The sequence below is a fragment of the Carcharodon carcharias genome, chromosome 7 (assembly GCF_017639515.1).
Source record: "Carcharodon carcharias isolate sCarCar2 chromosome 7, sCarCar2.pri, whole genome shotgun sequence".
In the NCBI taxonomy this organism is placed as follows: domain Eukaryota; kingdom Metazoa; phylum Chordata; class Chondrichthyes; order Lamniformes; family Lamnidae; genus Carcharodon; species Carcharodon carcharias.
Window position 1 is genome coordinate 130,523,839 of NC_054473.1, and position 27,514 is coordinate 130,551,352.

The 27,514-nt window shown below is 41.6% G+C and overlaps 1 protein-coding gene across 5 annotated transcripts in view; it reads right to left on the minus strand.

Moving 5' to 3' along the window:
• Nucleotides 1-27,514, minus strand: part of ripor1 (RHO family interacting cell polarization regulator 1) — a 353,552-nt gene that overhangs the window by 72,133 nt on the left and 253,905 nt on the right. For all 5 annotated transcript variants that reach the window (XM_041191363.1, XM_041191361.1, XM_041191359.1 and 2 more), the window contains exons 3-6: nt 23,827-23,979; nt 21,106-21,184; nt 20,402-20,425; nt 19,554-19,607 (exon numbers count right to left, since the gene is read on the minus strand). In XM_041191363.1, coding sequence (XP_041047297.1) covers nt 19,554-19,607; nt 20,402-20,425; nt 21,106-21,184; nt 23,827-23,979 — 310 coding nt within the window. The remainder of the gene's footprint in view (nt 1-19,553; nt 19,608-20,401; nt 20,426-21,105; nt 21,185-23,826; nt 23,980-27,514) is intronic.

Below are 27,514 nucleotides of genomic sequence, written 5' to 3' on the forward strand. Positions count from 1 at the left end.
ATGAATTAGGGCATTAGGAGAGGCCAGCACACACCAAGTACCGGAAGCAGGCCTGCTGTGTCACTGAAGGAGTAAGGGAGTGAATCCCAGATTTAGGGCCTAGGCAACTGAAGACACTGTTTGGAGAAAAGCTTTTGTGCACAGTTGCCTGTTGGGTGTACGGTGGCTTGCCATAGTCATGTGACATGCATCACGTAACCTCTGATACCATTCCTTTGTACATAAAGGGTTGAGGCAGAAGCCATTTTACCCACCAAAAGCAACATGGTGTCAGGAGTACACAGCTGAAATTGAATGGATATCGATCGCTGTAAGAGAGTCAGCCACTAAGAAACAGCAGAGAATAATTAAAACATCAGTTTGCAACTTTGTACAGGAATTAACTTCTGTGTAAGTCAATATCACTTTGAATATTCCAATACCAGCTCCTATGGAGATGAAGGCAGTTTTGAGAATTAATTGGAACTTCTTCCAGTCTCACTGGTAGGATTATGAAATTGTCAAAGTTAAATGAGAAATCTGAACAAATTAGAGTAACAACTCTGTTATCAGTGCCGGGGAAAGAGTGCTACTAGCTGTCTTTGCATCCTAGACCTCACTGAGGAGCATGAAAACCAGTCTTATGAAATTTTGGAAGCCTTGAAGATCTGCTTTGAACCCTCTACTAATGTTATTTATGAATGCTACGTGTTCAACACCCGTGCTCAGGAAGATGGGGAGAATATTGATCAGTATGTGACTGCATTGAAATGTTTAGCTGAATCTTGAGAGTTTGATCAGATCGTCCCTCAGTTGCTCAGAGATAAGATTGTCTTAGGAACAAGACATCCTGCCATGAAAGCACGTCTGCTGAGAGAAAAGAAACATACTCTCAAGAAAGCTATGGGCATGTGCAGAAGCTCTGAAGTGATTAATCGTCAGCTGGAAGTGTACTTGCATTATGCAGAGAGGATATTCAGGCCTTCCAAACACAAGACAATGGAGAAAAGGAAGAACTATTTACAAAGGGCCAACAGAAAGGTCAAGGCCAGAATACTGCATGTAACTATTGCAGAGGTCACCACAAAAAAGGAAGCATGTCCAGGAGGGAAAGCAGTTCTCTAGCTGAAAGAAGCTAAATCATTTTGCATGCAAGTGTTTTACGGGAAAGAGGGAGAGCAACCGTATAACAATGGTTGCTGGAGAGATGTTGGATGATGATCCTGACGAATCATTGTACACCCTAGAACAGGTTGGCACCGTCAAGTCTCCAGGTAAACAATGGTTTGTGACTATTTGGAATGTTAACTGCAGAATGACAGCATTGAGTTAATGCAAGGCGTCAGATGGATACCAGTGCTCCAGGTAACATCATGAGCTTCGCAGACCTGTGAGAAGTTGCTCATGATGGTGACCTGAAAATGAAGCCATCAAAGATAAAATTGAGGTTCTATGATGGACCAGTGCTCACTCCAAGAGAGCAAACTAAGCTGAAAGCCCAATGCAATGGGAAGAAAGGAGATCTGCAGTTTTAGATAGTAGACAAGAAGCAAAATCCACTCATTTCAGCTTGGACTGGCAATTCTCCATGTAATAAAAGAGATTTGCAGTGTTTCACATGTCACCAAGCCATTGGCTGCTGAACAGGTCCTGGTAAATTACACCGATGTTTTCAAAGCTCTTGTATGCCTATCTGGTGAATATCATCTTGAAGTAGATGACAGCATGAGACCAACTCAGCATCTTCTTAAGAGAATTCCAGCTGCCCTTAAGGTCAGTCGGAAAGACAAGATAGAGGAGCTTGAAAAAATGGGAGTAATCAAGAAAAAGTGACAATTCCTATGGACTGGATTAGCAGCATGGTAGCAGTAAAAAAAAAACCTGGAAAGCTGAGTGTGCACATAGATCCAAAGGACCTCAATGAAGCTTTGAAGAGGTGATGGCGTAGTGGTATTGTTGCTAGACTCAGGGTAATGCTCTGGGGACAAGGGTTTGAATCCCACCATAGCAGATGGTGGAATTTGAATTCAATCAAAAAAAAGTCTACTGATGACTCATGAAACCATTGTCGATTGTTGTAAAAACCCATCTGGTTCAGGGAAGGAAATCTCCTGTCCTTACCTGGTCTGGCCTGCATGTGACCCCAGAACCACAGCAATGTGGTTGATTCTTAAATGCCCTCTGGGCAAGTAGGGATGGGCAATAAATGCTGGCCCAGCCAGCGATACACACATCCCATGAATGAATTAAAAAAACTACGCCATGCCAATCACATGAAATTTTGTTGCAGTCTTTACCACTCTAAATGCGAAGGATACTGGCAAGTGAAGGTGGATGAAAGCAGCAGTTTTCTAATTACCAGTTGGATGCCATTTGGGTGGTACAGATAGTTGCACATGTTGGTTGGCGTTTGTACTGCTCCAGAAGAATATCAATGCAGGCATCAATGATCGTCCAGAAGTGGAAGAGATTGTGGATGATCTGCTAGTCTATGCATGTGGAGATACAACGGATAAAGCCATGATCAGAATCTAGTGAGGCTGCTAGACAGAGCTTGCCAGATGAACCTGAAGCTGAATAAGAAAAAACTGAAACGGAAGATGGCTGAAGTCAAGTAGATAGATCATGTACGGATAGTGAAAGAACTTTGTCCTGATCCTGATAAGGTGCGAGCTGTAGCAGAAATGCAGCAACCAACAGATGTGAGGCAGTTCAACGATTTGTTAGATTTATGAACTTCCTAGCAAAGTTTCTGCCCAATTCGTCACCAGAGTGTGAACCTCCATGCAAGCACACTGCAAAGGATGTTCAATGGCATTGGAGCACCAAAAAAAAGCAAATTTCACTCGCATGAAACAACTAGTGATGACAACGCCATTGCTGAGCTACTATGATGTCAACGACAAAGTCACCCTGCAATGTGATGCAGTGAAACAGGACTCGAAGAAACCCTCATGCAGCAAGGACAACCAGTTGTCTTTGCAAAGAACAGGATTAATGCAAACTGAATGACACTATGCACAGGTTGAGACAGTGTACCTGGATATTGTGTTTGCTTGTGAGCACTTTAATCAGTCTCTGTTTGGGAGAGAGAAAGTAACGGTGCAGCCTGACCACAAGCCACTTCAAAGCATCCTTCTGAAACCTCATTTATCTGCTCCAAAGTGTCTACAAAGGATGTTACCTTGTTTGCAGAGATGTCATTTTGAAGTGAAGTACAAACAACAGATCAGAAGCAACACTTCCTATGACAACAATGTTCCCCAGAAAGGCAAAGTCACCTCAGGAACCAGCAGGCATCAGACAACAATGATGACAACCCACACATTAGAAGACCCAAACACTATAAAAATTGTGAGCAATGTATGTGTAGAGACAGACGAAAATGAAACAGACGAGAATGAACAGTGTTCTATTCGCAAGCAATGACTTTCTTTATAGACTGTGTACATGGGTAACTTGCAACTGCAAGCAGTGTATTTTTTTTCTTTTTTTGAAAAGGGAATGTTTGGAGAAATGTCTTTGTGCATGGTTGCCTGTTGTGTACAGTGGCTTGTCATAGTCATTCCTTTGACAGTGAAGAATTCAGGCAGAAGCCATTATACCCACCACATGGAACAGGCATGGCCAATGGTGGAGTAATTAAAATCGAAGATGCACAAGAGGCCCTAACTGAAGGAGCACAGATATCTCATTAAGGTGGTAAGAACGCCAGGGGGTTACAAAGAAAGGGAAGGGTGAGGCTGTAAAGGGACTTGAAAACAGGAATGAGAATTTTAAAGTTGAGGTGTTGCTGGATTGGGACCTAAGGTACGTCTGCAAGCACAAGGATGTTGGCTGAAAGGAACTTGATTTGAATTAGCATACAGGCAACAGAATTTGAATGAGCTCATGTTTATGGAACATGGAAGATGGGAGGCCTACCAGGACAGCAGAATTTAGTCTAGAGGTTAGAAAGGCACGGGCAAGGATTTCAAAAGCAGTTGAGCTGAGGTTGACAATGTCATGGAGGAAGAAGCAGCTGGTCTTGGTGAAAAAGCAGATATGGTGGTGTAAATCACAAGGTCATGAATAGTCTTGGTTTAGTCTTAGACAATAGCCGGGCAGAGGAAGGGAGTCGGTGGCCAGAGAATGGACAAGTGAGATCAAGACACAAAGTGGGAAGATCACTGCCTTTCTAAGTTTTAGATGAAAATTGTTTTAACTGAAATTCCTCATTACAATAACAACAAAATTGTTAAATAGCTGTAATTTTGACACACATCCTGTTAATTCCTTAAAAGTCTAATTTATAATGATTAGGCATATTGACGAAATGGTGCAAATAGGCTTAGCTAGATGAAATTCAGTTTTAGTAAGTGTGAGCATTTTTGGTACATAAGAAAATAACTGCAGCAACTATGGACAGAATGGAAATGGGATTGGTGCTTTGGAAAATCAAAAGGATTTTCAAAAGGAACCTGGATACAGGTTCAAAAGAGATTAAAAGCAGTGCCTCGGGTTAACAGGGTGAAACCCGAGTGTTAGGTTTTCTCTCAAAAAGTATGCAATATTAAAAAAAGAATTAACAATGAAGCTTTATAAAAGCTTAATAAGGCCTCGTTAATTCTGTTGAAGGGTCATGAGGACGCGAAACTTCAACTCTTTTCTTCTCCGCCGATGCTGCCAGACCTGCTGAGTTTTTCCAGGTAATTCTGTTTTTGTTTTGGATTTCCAGCATCCGCAATTTTTTTGTTTTTATCTCTCGTTAATGCAATGTTGGGCTTTGCACTATCGGTAGGATATTAAGGCTGTAGAGAGGATATAATACATTCACAGATTGCACATTAGTATTTGAGTTTAGTCATAGGCAAAGACTCTTAAAACTGGGTCTGTTAGATAATGCAGGCTACAGGGAAATATAACAGAAGCTTTTAAATTATTTAAGGTTGGGAATGGGTAGATAAAAGGCAACTGTTTCCAGTAGTTGAGGGGCAAGTAAAAGGGCCCATATTTACAAGAGGCATTGTAAGAAATTTAGCAGAGAGTAAGAGAACCTTCTTTAAAAGGAGATTTAAGCGGTTAGGAATTCACTTTCAGGGTTAGTGACTGAGGCACAATTATGGGCAGGTTTCTCCACCTCACCATCAGGCTCAAGTGAAAGTGTTAGAAGCCCAAGCTGTGAGGAACAATGTAATTTTCCCTAGAGCGGCCAATTAACGACCAGAAGGCTGACTTGCTGTATAATTATGGACGGTGGACAGGATCTTAAAGCTGGAGGCCCAGAGGCCTTCCAGCTTGCAAGCCACATTAGGATGCCATAGCGGGGAGGGAGAAGGCACTTTAAAACGAAGGTTCCAACTCTAGGTGTGTTCACAACGAATGCCCAAACTAGGCTAAAAGAAACCAGTAACAAGCAATGAGGAGGCAGGAAGGAATTAACACTTGAGTCAGCAGTTGTGTTTCTGTAAAGCTAATAAATCTGTAAATACAGTGCTTCAAACCTAACTCAATCATATAAATATCATTCAGCAATAACCTGTATGCCTTATACCCTTAAGACACAACACAGTACTTATTCCAGAACGACGTTTCTTTTGTGGCGCTCACTTACCACAACACTGGAAGAATCAACTCCTCCGATCAGATTGAACAAACAGGGTGTTTAGGCAGCCTGTCAAGTCTCATGTTAAAAGCACGGTTTTAAAACCTTCACTATAAAAGTTTCTGAGATGACTTGATAGCAGCAAGTATTGAAAATCATGTGACACCATCTGAGGCAGAGCTGAGCTCAAAGCTCTCAGAAAGAAGTCCACAGCAATCAAACCTGAACATTCATTATACGCAATTAATGTATAAACACTGAATAATAAACTGGCTCAGCATTGTATTCTAGGACAGAGCAGCGACACTGATCAGTCTGTTACAACACGCACTTGACAGCCAGACATACACAGGTCAAAAACACCGTAGAATCACTTGAATATGTATGACTACTGTATGGGCGGTGGACAGGATCTTGAAGCTGGAGGGCCAGCTGCCTTCATCGAGAGGCTAAGCATGGTCAGGTTTAAGCCGAACACACCTTTCTCTTATCGTTACCATGTTCAAATTCCCAATATCTCAGCACAATGGCCAATTACAACCCAACTGACTGGACAGTGTAAGGAAACTGTTTCATATCTATATTTTTAAAAAATATACACAATGATCAGGTGTACCAACTTATTGAGATTGGTTCCTAATTTATCCATGAAGTTTCTAATACAGAAACTTAAAAACTCAGCAAGGGACCAAGAACAAAGTTAGTGCATTTGCTAATTAAGGCCAACAGTGGACATCTGGCCACTGGAATTTGCTCATCAGTGTATTTTTTTTTTACAGTAACACACTAAGTGAGTCTCTGAAGGCAAGCAAAGTCAAAATGAAAAGCAGACTCACTGAACAGCACTGCTGGAAAACAAGTAAGAATTTAGTGTATATGCCACCTATAATGCTGCTAAATGAAATATCTTGGATCAGGACTAAATCACCTGGAAAGTCACATAGCTGCATTTCTTGGGGGGAGAAGATTTGAATTGTGCATTGCAGCCCACGTACAAATTAATGTTTTTTTTCCAGTGGAACGGTCTCAACTTGGTAGTGTGTCATAGCCAATTATGTAAATGAGCCATAAACCCTCTACTTCCTGCTAGCAGTAAATATACAGCTTTGGAACAAAACATTGCAGCAATTGTTTGTAAATTTGTACACAACACAACATAATTTCACCGAGAAAGAAGCAAAAAACTGTGGATGCTGGAAATCCAAAACAAAAATAAAAATACCTGGAAAAACTCAGCAGGTCTGGCAGCATCTACGGAGAGGAACACAGTTAACGTTTCGAGTCCGTATGACTCTTCAACAGAATTTAACCGAGCACAAGTTTTATTGCATTGACATTCAGCTTAGGGTCAGAAGCAGCATGTACCATGAAAAGAAGCATTGTACAGATCACCATCAAAACAGCTTCATGATTAAAGGTTTGTACACATCTTCCCCAGCCACTGAGGAAGCCATCAGCTCTTGCAAAATGACCACTGACTACGATTTTAAAACGGCACATACACAAAGTTTGTATACACACTTATTTTTAAAGCACATCTGGCCACTATAGAAACATCTCAGTTTGAATGAAGCAGCTTTTACATCTATGAGAACTGTAGGCCATATGTAAAACCACATCAATAGCAGTTCCGCATTACAAGTGCCACAGGGGAGGTTACAGCTGGAAAGAAAGGCTCAAAAAGAAATTAGGGTTTTTTTTTTTTACCTCCGCTATGGAGATGATTGGGGAAGCTGAAATGCTGGTTTTCAAAACTGAGAGATTTTGAGAGGGAAAATACTGAGAAGGACTTGGCAACAATGGGCCACCGACTCAAGATTATTAGTGGAAGACATTTTCTCCTCACAGAGCATTATTAGAATATGCAATGGACACCACAAATTACAAAAAGAGACTAAGTATTTGAAAGCAAGGGATTCAGGGATATGAGATGAGAATAGATAGCACCAGCTGAAGAGGTAGCAGATGTGGTGAACCAAATGGTCTCCTTCTATGCACTAAGTTCCATGATTTATTAAGAGACTGGAATATCCACGCTAATTTGCTCAGACATTAAAGCAGCCACTATTGGATGAAGTCTCATCTTGATATCTCAAGGACTTAACAGCAACAAACAGCATGCACTCCCCTCCAAACTGGAGAGAAATGGGTTTTCATTGGTAACTTCAGAGGTAAGCCTTAAAAAGTGTTTTTACTGCTGGTTAGGAGGTAGCACAGTTTGGTCATACCACTACTTTCAAAATCCAATCAACAGCTTTTGCACAAGAAATAGATGTTCACAAAATAGTCACATCAATGCAAAGCCTTGTGATGTACATAATGGGCAAACAACTCCTTTATTTCAGAATAGATTCATCACTGCAGTTCTGAGATATGCTAGAACCTCATTGTTATGTTTTGACTATGGGTCGCTTTGCTCACGAACTGGTTGCACGCTTATCTGTCGGCAGGCGAGTCGATTACAGTATTACAGAGACCAATATGAAATGAAGCACATACTATTTATTTACACAAACAATAGAGCACTAACATGATGCATGCTTCTCCAGCCAGAACCTACTCTAGACTAACACTAACCTGGTAGCCTGTGCTACAGAGCTATTGGGTCTTACAATCACGTGATCAATCTGCTCACAGTCTCTTAAAGGTATATTACACCTCAAATTACCACATCCCTCCCCCTTTACTTGAAAGTACATTTTACAATATATTAACTATTTACAAAAATGAACTATTTACAAATTTAGTCTCTCAGGAGGCTTTTTCAAACGTGTCAACCATCATAGTTCTACAACTTCGGATGGTTTATCTGAGACCTCCCTCGCAAGAGTTACTTGTCCACTAGACTCCCCAGTAGGAACCTGCAAGTTTACCTCTGCAACTCTCAGGCTCACTGGGTTCTGCAGGTGCAATACACCTTCGGAGACTTCCGAAGCAAGTGGAGCTCTTTCCATCTGTGGTGTAGACTCCAATGGGAATGCTTTCACACTCTTTCGGGCCCCTGCCGCCCTTCCCCTCCTAATTCAACAATATGAAAGGCAACCGTTAGGCAGGTTCTGAGAATTAGGATGTTGGGCAAGGCTAAATGCAACACAGAACGATTAGCCTCCTGTTCTGTAGAAGAAAAATTTTGGGGCCGTGTTAGTAATTTCGCTTTCTCTTCCTACATGTCTTCTCTTGATGGGTTTTCTTCTTGGCAGCGCTGACTTTAATCTTGGCTGCTTCTTCAATTTCCTTATTGGCCAGACTATACTCAGGTATGAGCTCAACTTGAGTGAACTCGGTGGTTGAGTCTTCCAGCATTTCTTCAACTGTCAGTTCCTTTGAAAACTCAGGGGTCTCTATTTTTAAGGCTTCTTGGCTTCCAAGTAGCTGGTTCTTCAGTTTTTTTTATATTTGTTAGTCGTTTCCTGCAGAATTAAGTATTGGTGTGTTTTCTCGGCTAATTGATTCTTCATCTCAGCCAGAGACATGCAGAATTCTTTCTGCTCTTCCTCAACTTTTTAGTGGTAAAAATTGGGATGAGGGAATCTTGCATTATGCGAAAGTCATTCAAGCAGGTTTTTTCTTCTTTTTGGAGGTTACTGACTTCAACTTGAACTCTGTCCTGAAGCATCATCTCTACAAGTCCAGTTTGTCAAGTCTTTACATGCTCCTTTTTCCAAACAGTAACATTTTCTGCTTCTGATTGAGATCTCAGTAATCTCTCAAGATTGATCTCCCTTAACCAGTTTTTTCTGAGGAGACTCGGTCCTCTGCCTGCTATCACCATGATGGGAAGGTTTGCAGACTGGATTTTGTATTGTACTGGGACATTGCATGTACTTTTCATTTGTATGTTTTTGCCAGTATGTGTCTTTAGTCTGGAATCTGAGTTTTCCAGCTTTAGTGAGTAGTCTCCTCTGTTCAGATATTTAAACGTGTGTTCTCCTATGAATGTCGTGGATGCGCTTATATCCATCTCCATTCAAAGGGGTTTTCTGTTGACTTCTATTGTCACATAGATTGGCCCTGTTTTACTCATTACTAAGTTGCGCAGGGAGTAAATGTCTGACTCCTCCTTTATATAAATTTCACGACTTTGCCTTTTTGTTTGAACTTTGGCCTCAACCTTTCTTTACAATGTGCCCATTCCGATGGCAAGAGAAGCACTTGGTTCTTTTAAATTGTCGCTCATTTGTAGGCTGTCTGGTTCCAATTCTGCTATTATGAATGTGGTTTTTATCCGTTAAGCCAATGCTTTTTGCTGGTCTGGTAATGGTGGCTGTTTCCCACCTTTGAGCGGAGCCCTGCACTTCCGCACCACTTCCAGCCGGTGCCTCCCTGGCATGAAGAACAGTGCTATTTGTGCTCTCTTGATTTCTTCTGAGTCCCTGACTGCATTTTTCATTGCGAGCGCCAACTCCAGGGCTTTGCTGAAATCCAACTTGGTCTCAGACAGTAACCTTTTTTGAATGGCATCTTCGTTAATCCCACACACTAATTGGTCCCTTAACATGTCATTAATCAATGCCCTGAACTCTCAGTGCTCTGTCAATTGTTTTAAGGCTACTATAGAGCAGCAATTGTCTCTCCAGGGGTGCGACACCTCAAACTGAATTTAAAACGCTGCGTTGTTACTGAGGGTTTCGGTTGAAAATGGTCTTTCACTAGATTCACCAACTCATCAAAGCTCTTGGAATTTGGGGCATTGGGTGCCGATAGACTACAAATTAGACCATATGTTTTGCTGCCACATGTCGACAAAGGATTTCCTGCCTCTTCTCCTCCTCCGATGTGTCGTTGGCTAAAAAGAAAACATAATGAAACTAATGAAAATATAAGAAATGTGACGTGACCAGTCATCGGTGGTCTTATCAAACAGTTTGATACGGCCAAATTGTGGCGTAATGGAGGGCAATGGCTTCGACGACCACGGTGAGGGTTTACAATTGTAATGTACTTACAATCAGCCTGCAGGCATGAGTACTTCAGTACAGGTGAGTTTTTGCAGCTTTCCTTGGTGTCCACTGGTGGTGTTTTGCCTCATCGACAATTATGTTTTACTATGGGGTTTGCTTTGCTTGCGAGCTGGTTGCACGCTTATCTGTTGGCGGGCGAGTCAATTACAATATACTGTGGATGCAGAGGCCAATATGAAATGAAGCACCTACTATTTATTTATACAAACAACGGAGCATTAACATGATGCATGCTTCTCCAGACCCTACTCGAAACTAACACTAACCTGGTAGCCTGCGCTACACAGTTACTGGATCTTACAGTTACGTGGTCAATTTGCTCACAGTCTCTTAAAGGTATATTACACTTCAGATTACCACACTCATCCATTTTAAGATTGTGGAACAGATTGCACAGAACTAACAACAACACAAAGTAAGCAACTGATCAGCAATTATACATTTCGATAGTCACTGTGACCCACCACATGGCTTTAGTTGGCGCATACCGTCCAGAAGTTGGTAAATGACAATGCTGGTCTGTTTGCGAGCTTGAAGGTCAGTCCTGGTTGATCACTGGGGGAAAGTGTTTATATTTAATTTGCCATTAGCACAAGACCATGCCCATTAATAGCCAATCATGTTTACATTAAAAGGAATGTGTTGTGGCTGAAAAGAGTGCAATGACAGATTCTTAATTTGATAGATTTGATGCAGAGGGCAAATTCAAAATAGTTTTACTGAAAGTACCTAAAGATGTAATTCAGTCAACTAGGTCTCCAAATGAAACTAAACCCAACTTTCAGATGTCGTCTTTTAGCAAAGATAAATTCTTACTTGTAGACGCATAGAAAGTGCAGCACAGGAGATACCATTCAGTCTACCATAACTGTGTCAATGTGAGCTCAGCAACCGGAGCCACCTATTCTTAGCTAATTTCCTGAACCTCTCCTGTGTATACCTTAATTTTACTCATAATAAGAATTGCTTTGCCATTCCCCAAACAGAAACTAGCATTTAAATTGCATCCTTATTTCACAGATAGGCATATGATGATTTAAAGTTTGAAAAAATCCTGGAGATACAGGTCAGAAAATTAACATGTGCAGTCAACCCAGGTTTCAGTGACTTCTTTTTGAACTCCTAATGCAGTTCAGTCTTCAGGAGTGGAGGAGATCAGGAGGGGTGACTGAAGGCTTGGTCAAAGAAATAACGTATTTATGGCCAATCAAGTACTATGAAGCATAAATACTATTGTATTGAAGGAGGTGGGCATTCTGATTTTTTTTGGGAAGGAGAGGTTTGGGGAAGGGATTCCAGAGAGCAAGGCTCAGGGATTTATGTGAAGTTCTAAGCAAACCGATTACATTTAATTTATCTAGAAAATAGAGGGAAATCGACATTTGGATTACTGGAAAGCTTCTATTTTCCTTGTATCACTTGTCTGGCTAAGAGTTGAGCTGTTATTTTCACTTCTGGTGCTTTTCTTTAGTTGTCTAATGCGAGTTGAATTCATCTTTTCACCTCAACCCCTAACAGTCCAGCAGCTGAATGTGAAACAGGAGCCAATGCAAATTGAACAATGTAATTATTACTCTAATTATCATACCGGCAATTTTACAGAAAAAAAAATTGGCACGAATGAAGACTGCCTCAAATGCTGTCAATATCCTCGAATGTTAAAGAGCCTTGCCTTATATTACAGCACCAGTAGGGTCACTACAATTGAACAGAGCACTTACAGATTGGGAAAGGAGGAGAAAAAGAGATTTCATATACGCACTGTTGGTCACTAGACAGTGACCCTATTTGAAATGCTTGTGTAAGGACAGGTTCAGCTGCACTGTGTTCCACAGTCGGTCTTTCAACAGTCATCGTGAGGGAAATGACTAATGGCCACCAAGTTTCTGGAGAAGACAATTAAACTGCATTAGAAGACTCTAGTTTCTTCTCAAGTCACTGAAACCTGGATTGACTTTGGTGCCAATTTTCTGAAATGCCAGCCCAGAATTTCCTCATAAACTCATGTAAACTACACATAGGATGGAAGCAAATCTGCTGGGCTCATCAGATCAAAAACATCAAAAAGTTCTGTTCACACCTGAAAGTGACTATAAAGACATAACATTCAGGACAATATTTGAGTTAAGCAATTGCAACTGCCAAGCTCCAATAATGAGGGAACACACTTGGCTGATGTGAACTGGTCTCTGATCTGGAACGGTTTAGACCTCCAGCTGCAAGCTGTAAATCTGTGGCGATCTAGTGCAAAGGGCAATCGCATGTAACAATTGACTGGCAGTGGTCTTAGTGTCAGATTCACTTTCTCTCACCCTGCCTTCATCTCTCTGTCTATTCCTTTAGGAAGCTGCCACTGTAACTGAACTGTCTGAGCCGATTCCCTAGTGAAAGCTGGAGCAGGTCCAAAGTCCCAGCTGAAAAGAATTAAATCATAAGGAATGGAAACATTTTCTCAGAATTTTCACTATTTCAGAACAAGGGTGGGGTGGGGGGTGGTGCTAAAAGGGAAATGGTTAACTCATTTGACATCATAAACAGACTCCAGCAAAATAGCCAGTGCCAATGTCTGTCCATTTATTCAGCAAGAAGAAACAACTTCCCATTTTCAATTGGGATTCCACCAGGTTGCTGGCAATTACCAATGGTTACCAGTGTCAAAGTCAGCAGGCAACAGCAGGATGATGCAATTAGTCCATTTATGCTGCTGACTAGGAATGATTCACTGAAACAGAAAACAGAGACAGAGACACAGATAGAGCGTGCGTGCGTGGGAGGGGGCGGGCGGGAGAGAGCGCGCGGGAGACAGCGAGAGAGAGCGCGCGGGAGACAGCGAGAGAGAGCGCGCGGGAGACAGCGAGAGAGAGCGCGCGGGAGACAGCGAGAGAGAGCGCGCGGGAGACAGCGAGAGAGCGCGCGCGGGAGACAGCGAGAGAGCGCGCGCGGGAGACAGCGAGAGAGCGCGCGCGGGAGACAGCGAGAGAGCGCGCGCGGGAGACAGCGAGAGCGCGCGCGCGGGAGACAGCGAGAGCGCGCGCGCGGGAGACAGCGAGAGCGCGCGCGCGGGAGACAGCGAGAGCGCGCGCGCGGGAGACAGCGAGAGCGCGCGCGCGGGAGACAGCGAGAGCGCGCGCGCGGGAGACAGCGAGAGCGCGCGCGCGGGAGACAGCGAGAGCGCGCGCGCGGGAGACAGCGAGAGCGCGCGCGCGGGAGACAGCGAGAGCGCGCGCGCGGGAGACAGCGAGAGCGCGCGCGCGGGAGACAGCGAGAGCGCGCGCGCGGGAGACAGCGAGAGCGCGCGCGCGGGAGACAGCGAGAGAGCGCGCGCGGGAGACAGCGAGAGCGCGCGCGCGGGAGACAGCGAGAGAGCGCGCGCGGGAGACAGCGAGAGCGCGCGCGCGGGAGACAGCGAGAGAGCGCGCGCGGGAGACAGCGAGAGAGAGCGCGCGGGAGACAGCGAGAGAGCGCGCGCGGGAGACAGCGAGAGAGAGCGCGCGGGAGACAGCGAGAGAGAGCGCGCGGGAGACAGCGAGAGAGAGCGCGCGGGAGACAGCGAGAGAGAGCGCGCGGGAGACAGCGAGAGAGAGCGCGCGGGAGACAGCGAGAGAGAGCGCGCGGGAGACAGCGAGAGAGAGCGCGCGGGAGACAGCGAGAGAGAGCGCGCGGGAGACAGCGAGAGAGAGCGCGCGGGAGACAGCGAGAGAGAGCGGGAGCAAGAGAGACTCTTTGCAACTTACATTCCCACCGAGTCTTGTGTCATCAGCAAATTTGGAGATATTACATTTGGTCTGCACATCCAAATCACTGATACAGATTGTGAACAGCTGTGGCCCCAGCACTGATTCTTGCAGTACCCCACTAGTAACAGCCTGCCATCCTGAGAATGATCTGTCACTCTGTTTTCTATCTGTTAACTAATTCTCAGTTCATACCAATATATTACCCCACATACCATGTGCTCTAATTTTGTTTAGTAACCTACTGTATGGGGCCTTATCAAAAACTTTTTGAAAGTCCAAATGCACCACATCCACTGGTTTTCCTTTATCTGTGCAACAGGTAACATGTTTGAAGGAGTAACATGTGCTGTAGTTAAAGGGGAGGCTGTAGACATACTGCACTTGGATTTTCAGAAGACATTTGGTCAGTGCCACATCAAAGGTTATTGCAAAAGATAAAAGCTAGGTGTAGGGTGTAACATTTTAGCCTGGATAGAAGATTGGCTGGCTGGCTGGCAGAGCATGCATCAATGGGTTTTTATCTGATTGGCAGGAAGTGACGAGTGGAGTCCCGCAGGGGTCTGTACTGGGGCCTCAACTTTTTATAATTTAGATCAATGAATTAGATGAGGGAAGCGAAGGCATGATAGTTAAATTTGTGGATGACACAAAGATAGGTAGGAAGATATATTGTGAAGAAGACATAAGGAGTTTGCAGACGGATATAGATAGGCTGAGTGAGTGGGCAAAAATCTGGCAGATGGTGTTTTTACATGGGAAAATGTGAAGTTGTTCACTTTGGCAGGAAGAATAAAATGCAGAATATAACGTAAATGGAGAACGACTGCAGAATTCTGAGGCACAGAGGGATCTAGATGTTCTCGTGCATGAATCACTAAAAGTTAGTGTGCAGGTACAGCTTGTAATCAAGAAGGCTCATGGAATGCTATCCTTTATTATGAGAGGAATTGAACATTAAAGTAAGGCTGTTATACTTCAGTTATGTAGGGCATTGGTGAGACTGCATCTCAAATTCTGAGTACAGTTTTGATCTCCTTATTTAAGGAAGGACGTAAATATGTTGGAGGCAGTTCAGAGGAGGTTTACTAGATTGATGCCTGGAATGAGCGGGCTGTATTATGAGGATAGGTTGGACAGACTGGGCTTGTTTCCACTGGAGTTTAGAAGAGTGAGGACTGTCTTGATTGAAGTATATAAGATTCTGAATGGTCCTGACAAGGTGGACGTGGAAAGGATGTTTCCTTTTGTGGGTATGTCCAGAAGGAGGGGACACTGTTTTAAAATTGGCAGTTGCCCTTATAGGACAGGGATTAAGAGAAATGTTTTCTTTGAGGGTTGTGTAACCTTGGAACTCTCTGCCTCAAGAGGCAGTGGAAGCAGGGCCACTGAATATTTTTAAGGCAGAGGTAGATTGATTCCCTTGCCTAAGAAGAATCTAAGGTCATAAGGGGTATGTAGAACTTGAAACACAAACAGGTCAGCCATGAACTTATTGAATGGCGGAGCAAGCTCAATGGGCCAAATGGCCTACTTCTGCTCCTATTTCATACGTTCGTATGTAACATCCTCAAAAAACTCCACAGGTTTGTGAAACTGGATTTCCCGTTCATGAAACCATGTTGACTCTGCCCAATCATATCATTATTTTCTAAGTATCCAGTTAATACATCCTTTATAATAGATTCTAACATTTTCCCTACTACTGATGTCAAACTATCAGGTCTGTAGTTCAGTTTTTCCTCTCCTCCCTTTTTAAATAGTGCCATTACATTTGCTGCTTGCTAGTTTATAGGAATCTTTCCAGAATCTGTAGAATTTTGAAAGACAACCCCAACGCATCCACTATCTCTAAAGCCACCACCTTCAACACTCTGGGATGTAGGTCACCTGATCCTGAAGCTGAAGCTTGATACTGGAGGACAGAGTAACAACATCGCAATCAGATCTTTCCTAAAAATCCGAAAGAAAACTGTTACCCAAGGAAAGATGCTCTGAAACCAAGCAACGTCATGCTAACAGCATTCAGAGAAACTGAGATTGGGATTTGACAGCAGGAATAACCAAATTAGAGGGACACACTTAGAAGATGTTAACTGTATATTCTATGTCACTGAAACAGATGGCTCCTCTATCTTGGGGCTGAGCAGTTGCAAGTACTGCAGCTGATCCTAGTAAACCACAAGATGAAAGAGGTGGCACTGGGGTAGTGCACCAAATGAAAAGCACCCTCGGATCAGGAGCAACAAAAACCTGGTCCAAGTGTATCCAGAATTCTTTGGCAAGATGTTTGGATGCTTTGAAGGTTTTGAATATCACATCACTATTGATCTAGCAATGAAACCAGTGATTCATGCCCCTTGTCAAGTACCAATAGAATTAAAAGGAAAGCTTGAAAGAAAGCACCAAGAAATGGAAGAAAAAAAAAGTGTTCGCCAGAATCACAGAGCCAACAGATTGGGCAGATTCCATCGTGGTGAGAGAGAAACCAAATGGATGGTCACAAATTTGCCTGGATTCCAAAGACCTTAATCAAGCAATTAAGAAGAATCACTATCCTATTCCAACACTGGAAAAGCACCAGCACTGGTGGGACAAAAGTTTTCAGCAAGTTTGACGCCAGAAATAGCTACTGGAACATGGAGCTTGGTGAGGAACCTTTGCCGTTAACAACATTTCACACTCCTTTTGGACGGTATAAATGTGGTGTGGTGTGTCTGACCACAGGTCGCCTATTGGTTGACATGGACTGTGTACTTACTGGGAACATAAGAGTATAAGATAGTTTATGTAACTTGTGTTATCTTTACAAATCTGTATATATCTGAAAGGGTATAGGTGTGGGTGGAGGAGTGTTGTAATATAGTTCATCTTTTTTTTATTTAATACATGTTGTATTCTTTTGTTAAAAGTACATCAGCTGACTCCAGTGACTCTATTCAGTAGCCGCCCTCCACGTTTCTAAATACAAGTTAGGATCTGCCAAGCCAAGTTCCATCCTGGGATCCAACTTGTCCAGTAATAACATCAGCTGGGGCCATAGCAAGAGATATTGGCCCAGATTTTCCAGTCAGGGGCGATACCGAGGCTATCACTGCTGACTGTGAAGATCACTGCGCCCTTACCTTTTTGCATTCTCCTAGCTGGGACTTCCTGTCCCGGCTGCAGCAGCAATGCTTTTGCACAGCCATCCACAGAAAGGAGTGGCAAAGAGGAGCAGTGCAGAGGACTTGCCCACTTTCTAACAACATCAGCTGCCATATTCAAGTTAAGTGTTTGATGATGTTAAAGATTTTCAGTAGGTTAGTGGGTGGGTGAGTGGTTGGGTCAGCGGAAGTGCGATTAGAGGTCAGTTGGGGCGGTGGGTTAAATTATAATATTTAAAATGGAGTTATACCAGAGATTAAAGAATGTAACATTTTTACGGTAAATATCCAGCTAAGTTGTACCTTTCTAACCTATGTCTCCGATATCGAGATCAATAAGAGACATTCACGGAGGGTCCCGGGCAGTGAAAATCTGCCCAGTTTAAACCTCCTGCGAAATTTACATGTGTCAGGACTTCCAACGGGTCCTAAAGCACGACAGCAGCGGATGTCTCCACATATGCCACTGTTGATATTGGAAGATCTGGCCCAATTTGTCATCCAGTACAATGAAACCTTCATGGTATGGTAGCCCTCACTTCCTTGTGAGGAACCATCCCTATTCTTGATATTCTGTGTAGATCGTCCTACAGCAGATGGCACATCAGAGTCTGTTTGCGAGATGGAAGTAGCAAAGATATCCCCAGGCAGGTCATTGGGCCCCGTGTAGTGACAGGTGCACAGAAATACCTTAACTTTAAAGATACATTTGTTTGTCTCATGTTCCTCATCTAAATCAGGCAATGCATCAGAAAATTCAAAGATTCTTATCCTCACCATTTTATATGGTGCTTTCACTGACGCCAAGTACTGGCAAAAAAATACTGCAAAAGAATAAAAACACAAAAATGGCAGACTGCTTCGCAAACTCTTGTAAATAAAAAATATAAATTAAACTGTGAAAGCAATGTGATTGGTGGAATAATCGCCTTTCAAAGTGCCTGACTGAGCAGACAGTATCCCAGAATTACAATTTTATATGGACAAACTCAACATTGGAGGCAAGTGTCTCTAAAACATAAACCCTTCATTTCAAAACCTTTTGAACCTTGAACAAAGCTTTACTGAGCTCAAGCTTTGCTCCAGGCTGCCTGAATAGGTCCCCAAGCCTCAAAATTTCACATCTCACTTGCAAATGGGCCAGCTCAGCTCAACAGTATCATTTTCAGAAAATCTCAAGTTTAAATCTCATCCAGAGAGGCTGGTGCTAAAATCATATATTGTTCATTATTATTAATAGAAGATAGTTGCAGCTCCGCCTAAATTTCTGTTAAGTTATAACCAGTGGCGCTGCTCAAGTGATGTCCTGCAACATATCCCACAAATGGCAGAGTGAATACAGCCTTGTTTTCCACCACAGTAACATGTTGATTCCGCTGCAGCAGAGAAAACCACCTCTTGATTGAATCATATATATATATAACACTGCCTGTATGATGAACTATCAGCTTCATTTACATTCACGGGACAACATAAAGCAACATGTTTAAATTGCTTAACTGCAAACACATTGCTTCATCACAGATCTGGAAATAAGATCTACCAGCAAACAAATGATGGAAAGATAACAAACATTAACAGAAAGATGAAGGAGCAATTTTGTTCTAAATATACCCATCATGCAGGTCAGCATACGTAGTAAATGCTAACAACATACCATCAAATTGACAAGTTCAAATGAGGCCCAATAGCCATATCTACAGTATATCATCTGTAACTTCAGATTCAGTAGATACATAATGCATGGTTCATTGAGAAGAGGACCTATGATGAGCACCTAGACTCCGATGGGTACCTGTACCCGCATCAGATCCTTTGATATACAGCATGTTGTCATAACAGCTTTCAAGTCAAAACAAGTATATTGAGAGAACACTACAAGACGACTTGGGTCCAATAAATATTTGGGATGCCTTTCCAATAGCCAACATCTGGGGTGATAATGAGGACATAAGGTAGTTTATTAGTCATATCAATGTCACAAGAAAAGCTTGGCAAATTATCTGAAATTTCCAACCAGAACATACTACCTTGGTAACCCTTTACTCAAAAGAAAAACCCTAAAAGTATTGATTTGATAACAAAACACATTATGAAGGAAATACATAAGTGTCACTGTTAGTTTTTGTGCCACCATACAGTTTCTTACCTTACTAACATGGAACTCCAGTCTGCGAATAAATCTTTCAATTGACTTGATTTGCTGTCAGGAGGAGCAAAAAAAAGAGAAAAATGTTAAACAGAATTGGCAAGTTCTTTTTATTGGAAGCACATTAAACAAATTGGAGATGCCTTTATGCTTAAAGCAATCTAATGATTTATTCATATTTTCCAGTACACAAGTACATGCAATTCACTTTGTGGTCAGGGCCAGCGATACAGCCAAATCATTAAACTTAAGAAATTTTTCACAGAGAGCTGCAGATTTGCAACAATTCTAGAAACTAATTCCAGATCTCTGCTGGATGGGAAGGGTGAGAATATTTCCATACAAGTCTACTTAAAAGGAGTGGGAGAAAGGAGGCAAACAGGAAGGGTCAGTTAAGGCCAACACTTGCTATGCATTTAGCACAGCCCAGTTAGAAAGCAGCATTGATAATGAAACAGGGGTAAAGCTGTTTATCAACAGTAAAAATTAGATGGCTTCCTTCACTGAATTCATGGTAGTTTTTACTTAATTGTCAAGAATCCCCCAGCTAACTTGAGATTTTGGATGCTATTGAGAATTTCACACAGTAGGTGGGCTTAGCCAGGATAACAAATGAACTGTGTGCGACCGGGTGACTGGGGCAAAGGGGTGAGAATGAAAATAATAGAATCTCAAAATCACAGAACTACTCATGTTGGTCATTTATGCAAGTATTTGAACAATGCAAACAGACTTTACAAGCTTCTATCTTGGCCTTTATCAAATCAACATTTTTTGGAATAATCCAAAGCATTCAGTTCTTTATGTCAACTCAAGTTACAATGTGGAACAATACTGAAAATTCTTACCTTATCAAGGTCATATAGAAATCCCTGAAACAAAAAAGAAACAAGTGTTACAATGGGCACCTTGTGTAACTAAGCATAGCCTCCAAAAGTGGAAACAGGCATCAAGATGCAAGAAAAACAGAAATCATCACTTCAAAGAGAGATTTCTCTACTAATTTGAACGTGAAAATGTCAAGCAAATCTCAACTTCACAATTTGTTTAGAAATTATTAATCCGACCTTTAAAAATCAAAAGGGAATTGGGGACAAGTAACCATGTGCTGCAAATATTTACATTTTGCAAAATGTGAAATTTAATTTATGGCAATTGGAACTGAAAGCAAAGCCAAGAACTAATCCACCAGTTACTGTTAGTCTCACATTCTATTGCATCCCAAGCTTCAAATTAACAGAGAAACAATAGAATAACTGAAGAAATTACATCAAAATGATTATTTAAGTCCTTTATGTCCTACTGCAACACAAGTTTACACTAGAGCAATTAAAAACTCCAAGATTTATGAGCTACATCAAATATATAAAAGATACAGCATCTTTCCATATAATTATTGAAAGCAGACAACACAATGAAAGTGTCAGAATTTCTGTACTGGGTCGCTATTCAACTTGGTCTTTAACTGAAGATTACCAGGTTCTACAGTACTCACATTTTAAAACTACTAACCTTTACACAACTTCAGGTGCTACTTAAGCAATGTTCTTACCAGTCTGGAATTCCTTTTCATATCTTTGAGTTGAGCCGTTAAGCTGTCGAGCTCCAGCTGATGAACTTGCAAGTATGCACTGTAAGGAGAGCAGAAACAACACTTCCTTAGAGCCATCAGAACTAATGCAGCAGACATCATTTGAGTAATACGGTAACGAATAACAGTGAGCACATGTTTGGAAATGGTTCCTCATGTTATAAATGAGCAAAAGCCATCTCAACTTAACAGGTCAGCCAGAAATTTATGAGTACCACTTGTTGATTTAGCCTTGGTCCATCCAGATGTTTGGTTAATCTCCAACATTTGGTGTCCACTGTAAATTTAATTTGGTTTATGAAATACCTTATTAATCCAGAAAATGTCACTTTTGCAAAATGCTTTAGAATAAATGTGTTTAGACTGGAATTCCAAATTACTTATTCACTTTCAAATCAGTGTGGCCTTTAATTACTTTTTCCTCCGCAATTACTTTTGCAGTTAGTAGAAAAAAAATACAAGAATTAGTTTTGCACCACCATTTGTATAAACTTCTGCTGTCTAATGCAGCTGTACACCTTATGAAATGTGGTAAGTCTGTACTTCATTAAGTTTATCAAACAATCGAGTTCAAAAATGATACGGCACTCGGCATTTTTGGACTACTCTATCATTTGAATAGTGGCTGGTGGGCAAGTCTGCGTAGGTTGCTGTATTGTCCCCTATCCCAGTGATAGAATGTCAAGTTGGGGAGAACAATTGGAGTGGAGATGAAGAAAGGAGCTTGGAGTCAGTTGAGCTCCTGCCTTTATTTCTATAAATTACTGAAGACTTGCAAGTGATGCAATACAAAAGGTGCAAATGATTCAGATACAGTAGGTGAAAGTTAAATGCCTTTAAGTACCTTGTACTGGGTTACACTGCAAATCTAATGAATATCTTTACCTCCAAAGCATTCCACAGATTCATACCTGTTGCAGCTAAGATCAGAATGCAATTTAGTTTACAGTCCCCATGTATCCCTTTCATTACACATCACTGAAAGGGGCCGAAGTGCTCAATTTGAACATCCTGCCAATTTTTATCCTGTCACAAGCATCTCAGTGAATACAGATTAACCTTTCATTGCTAAATAGAGTGACAAATCTCAGGGCAAGTTATTACTGGGCAAATTCAACGAATAATAAACTTAAGTCCTAACAACAAATTGGATGTTGAATAAAACAGAGCATCAGATAAAGTCATATTGAGGAATATCACAAATTACAGACTAACCAACATTCATCTGGAAAGTAGACTCTCCTAGCCTATATCAGAATTCATGCATGTTGTATGATAATTGGCATAAGTCCACGATAAATACAAGATCATATCCAGAAGAACTCGTTAACTTTTGAGTTTTTGTCAGAATGGAATTTTCTTGGTATTTTCAATAGATCAACTGCCTAAAGACCACACAACTATGATCCAACTGGAAAGGCAGGCAGTAAATTGAGCCTTACGTGGAGGACGAGGCATATGGCAATTCACATAAAATTATCTTATAAAAAATACATAACCATGGAATACTTAATGCACCCAAATTTAAAAGAATGCAATTTTTAAAATTCCGCTAAAGCAAAGAATGCATTATAAAAAAATAACCTAGTAGATTTTTCTTCCGTCAACTACAATTTTCATTTCACTGGTGTAAACTCCAGCTGCTTTTATATTACACAAAGCATAGAATGGAACAAAACAGGTTTGAAGAATTCAACCTGTGCGATTTAGCATCTAAAACTACTTTGATCTAATGCTGTAGGACAGATTCATTTCCCCTTAGCAATCATATCCAACGTTATATAAAATAGCTGCCATTTTATTTGGACACCACTATCTGTAGTTGAACGTGCGGGGCTGGTTGAGTAAACACTGACTGGATAAATCCCAAAGTCTAACAGATATTCAGAAGTCAGTCTTTTGGATTTTTGCAACTATTGATTTTATGAAAGTGAATGGCTTCAACAGTGCAAGGGCTGTTTACAGACAGTTTCTTTATGCAGGGATGGAGCAGGGCAAAAATATTTGCAAAGTGCAGCTTTCACAAAACAACCATAATTCATACCCTTGGCAAGTGTTCCAGCAAAATAAACAACAGGTGAACGTTCAGAAAGGCATTGCTCTCAGGACACAGGGAGTTGGAAGGTCTGATAAGTAGTTAAGTATTCAAATATAAACAAATTGCAGTCCAGCATTTTTTTAAAACTGACCTTCACTTGGAGTCCAACTGAACCGCATTGGCAGTTTGCATTATTTGCAAACTGTCAGGAATTTACAGAAGGAAGGGTGGGTGACGGGATTTGTTGACATGGTAACTTGGTTAATAACTGGAAACCAAGATTACTGCTGTTCTTTCCTGTGAAGGTGGGGAAACTAGCATGAGAAATAGTGAAAATCGGCTCAGGAGTTAGGTTTTCCAAGATACAGTCCTCATTTCCTTCACTGTTAATGGTCACAGCTGTTGGATTTAACGCAAACTACTCTTTTCAGGAAAGGTATGACCATCCTTCTTTAAGATCACAAAACACTACAGAAAATTACTTAGTGTGTCACAAAAAGCATCTTTACTGATCAGAAAAGGACCCATTTACAAATCCAAGCAGTTTCACTACTATAAATGTACCATAAGTAAATGTTATAATTTTTGCAATAGTCCCATTCTTTCAAGATCATTCATTCACAGAGAATAAGAGAACTCCTTACTTTAGGCCCTTTTTCAAAGCTTCATAAACCTCATCCAACCGTTCAGGCTGAGGGTTCTTGGGTGGGAGTGATTTATGGGAAATGTTAAACATTTTGCCAGCTCGAGAGGGAGTTTTCCGCTGTGTTGTTGGGGTGCTGAATACCTTTAGCTTCCTGGAAAGTAAGAATTCACAATATCAATTAAAGTGATAAAAATTAGCAACCTTCAACAACACAACTGTGAGTCACTATCGCTAGCTGGAAAATTAAACATCTGTCACCAAAACGGTGACTGTGGTTGAAACTGTCCCAAGAAAAACAGAAAACTCAGTTCTTTCTTCAATTGCCCAGCAATAAAACTTAGCGATGTGCGATTTTGTTGTTAGCTGATAATTACGAGAAGACCATTTTATGGCCTGTCATTAATTCAGATCTAAAACCCCTATACAAAAACATACACACAAAATGCTGGAAATACCCAACAGGTTAGGCAGCACTTGGAGAGGAAAGTCACCTTGGACCCTTCATCAAAACAGATATGGACATTGTTAAAAGAGGGTAGCTGACAGTCCACATAATAACAGGCTTGTCAACAAAGTTAGAGCCCATGGAACAAGAGGGTAGCCACAGCATGGAAACTGGCTGAGAGAGGAAACAGAGCGTAGTAATGAACAGTTATTTTTCAGACTGGAGAAAGGGTTCCCCAGTGCTTGGTACTAGACCACTGTTTTTCCCAATTATATATTAATGACCTAGACTTGGGTGTACAGGGCACAATTTAAGAATTTGCAGATAACACAACACTTGGAAGTATTGTGAACTGTGAGGAGTATAGTGATAAACTTCATGCGGATACAGACAGGCTGGTGGAATGGGTGAACAGATGGCAGATGGAAGTTAATGCAAAGAAGTGCGAAGTGATTCATTCTGGTAGGAAGAATAAGAAAAATAAAATAAAAGATACAATTCTAAAGGAAGTGCAGGAGCAAAGGGATCTGGTAGTTTATGCGCACAAATCATTGAAGGTGGCGGAGCAGGTTGAGAAAGTGGTTAATAAAGCATATGGGATCTTGAGCTTTATAAATAGGGGCACAGAGTACAATAGCCAGGAAGCTATGAAGAACCTGTATAAAACACTGGATTGGCCTCAACTAGAGCACTGTGTCCAATCGTGGGCACTACACTTAGGAAAGATGTGGAGACATTAGAGGGGGTGCAGAAAAGATTCATGATAATATCTGGATAGATTGGAGAAACTGGAGAAGGTAAGACCAAGGGGAGATTTGACAGAGGTGTTCAAAATCATGAGGAGAATGGACAGAGTTGATAGGAGAAATTGTTCTGTTGGCAGCAGGGTCGAGGGTGAGAAGGTACTGAATTAAGCTGAAAAGCAAATGAAGCAATGGTGTCATGAGGAAAACATTTTAAAGGAAAAAATGTAGCAGGTGGTCAGAATCTATAATGCAATGCCTGAGGGTGTGGCTTATGCAAATTTAATCAAGGCCTTCAAAAGAGAACTGGATAATTATCTGAAGGGAAAAAAATACACAGGGCTATGTGGAAAAAGGCAAGGGGAAGTAGGACAACGGGAGGTGCTTCTGCAGAGTGCAAGCAAGGAGGCAATGAGCTGAATGGCCTCTTTCTGTGCTGTAACCTTTCTACGACTCTATGAACTGGACAGTAAGTCACCATCCGTTCTCTACAGTATAGCTGCTGATTCCCCCCAATCCCTTTTTTCCCAACCCCCCAAACTGACTAAAATGTCTGTCCATCACTCATTGCACATTAAGCACACAAGTTTAAGAAACTGCTATCAGGGGAGCTCTTCCATTTTAATGTGACTTGTACAAATGCATGAAAAGAAACAAAATACAGAGCAGATCTCAGTGAGCGTGTTTAGAACAATAGCTCAAACAAACTGCAATTAAGAGATTAGAAAAATAACTATTTCCTATTGCAACTAAAAAAAATGTTGAGAATCCCCTGAACAAGCACAATTAGATAATACTTGCATTAACATGGGGCCAGTTTTTTGGATGAAGATTTAGTCGGATAGAAAATTTCATGGATGGGTAAAAGACCAAAGAGACTTTTGTGTATGATAGTTAACTCAATTAGACACAAAGTTCTGTTATCTTTTAAACCACTTAATTGGTGTACACCCAGATTCTGGGTATATCTAGACACAAATGTACAGAAACATGAAGTGGAAAGGAGGAAGAGATTGACAATGATGAAACACCATCACTTGATCAGGCAATTGCAGCCACAAGTTCAGAAATTGGTATTGCATGTAATTTAGAAGTTAGCTTAGAGTGGAATCTGCAAGTAGTGAGTCATTGGGCATGAGTGGCCTGTAGACAGGGCAGGTGGAAAAAAGGCAGTGCATGCGGCAACTCGCTGGAAGGGGAGGTGGCACTCAAGTTCGACTGCAGGGGGTCATGAGGAGTTCGATGGGACAGCATACAGGGATAGGCTGATTGGTACACACAGAAATGTTGGGTGCATTGGGAAGTATGCTAGAAAGCTTGCGGTCACTCTCGATATCAGCAGAGCCTTTGGCGTGAGAACCATGTACACCCCACTCCCTGTCAACTTCACCAACTTTAAGCAGCCGTATAAACTCCACACATTACTAACTCAGCAACAGCCAGTAGGAATCAGTGATTAACCTGAAAGTTATCCCAATGATCCCTTTACATAGCACTGGTGAGAGATTCTTCCTGTTGCTGGATGCATGCTCAGCTGTGCGAGGTTAAGGGAGTGCGTCAGAGATCAAAAATGGCACTTCAAGAATGAAATCAGCATTACACGCTGATTGATATCACAATCTGCCAATTCTGCATGCTTCTACTGCGCACTCCTAATACCAGCAGTGACATCCTCATCAAAATGATATCCTCACCAAAATGTTGTCCTGTCTGGCACAGCCCACACTAGAAGCTTGTGCTGGCCATTTTGCACCCAAAACAATGGGCCAAATGTTGTGACTCAACCTTTTCGGAAACACAACTGTAGTTTGGACAACATGGTAGGAAAATGTGCACTATTTTTGAGGCCTATTACACATTCAAGACAAGAAAATGCTGGGGGGGGGAAAATCCTCTTTCGTGGAAGTGTACCCTGATTAAGGCCTTGGCATAAAGTTGGTGATTGCAGTTAACAACTTTTACAGGGCCAGAAAGATCAAATAGAGCTCAACAGAATTTAGACATTGGAGGCTGCTGGAAAAATGCTAACTCACAGGACAGGTTTCATACAGATGTAAAAAACCTGTTCCTGCATTGAGCTCTCCATTTCGCATATCCAAATTAGCTTTCCAGAAAAATGGCAGCACGGTTCATCAATTAGCTTAAAAATTCATCTCACTTCTCAAGGGCAATTAGGGATGGGCAATAAATGCTAGTGTACACATTCCATGAACAATTAAATATATTAAAACAACTAACTGCTTAGCTTTACTTTCATTAAATGGTTAATAATATCCTCGCTCCTTTTGAACCTTTCTTTGTGGTAAATGGATGGCCATCAGTGAACACACCACAGTTCATTCATTTAACTAGACAGACAGGTTTCTCCTGAACTGAGTAGACAACAGCCTTTGCATCCGAACTGCTACCAGAATCAGTGAATTTGATAAGTTCATACTTGTTACCTGGTGCAGGGTGGCCAAGAGTTTAATTTGCATTTATGATTCTAATTAACATTT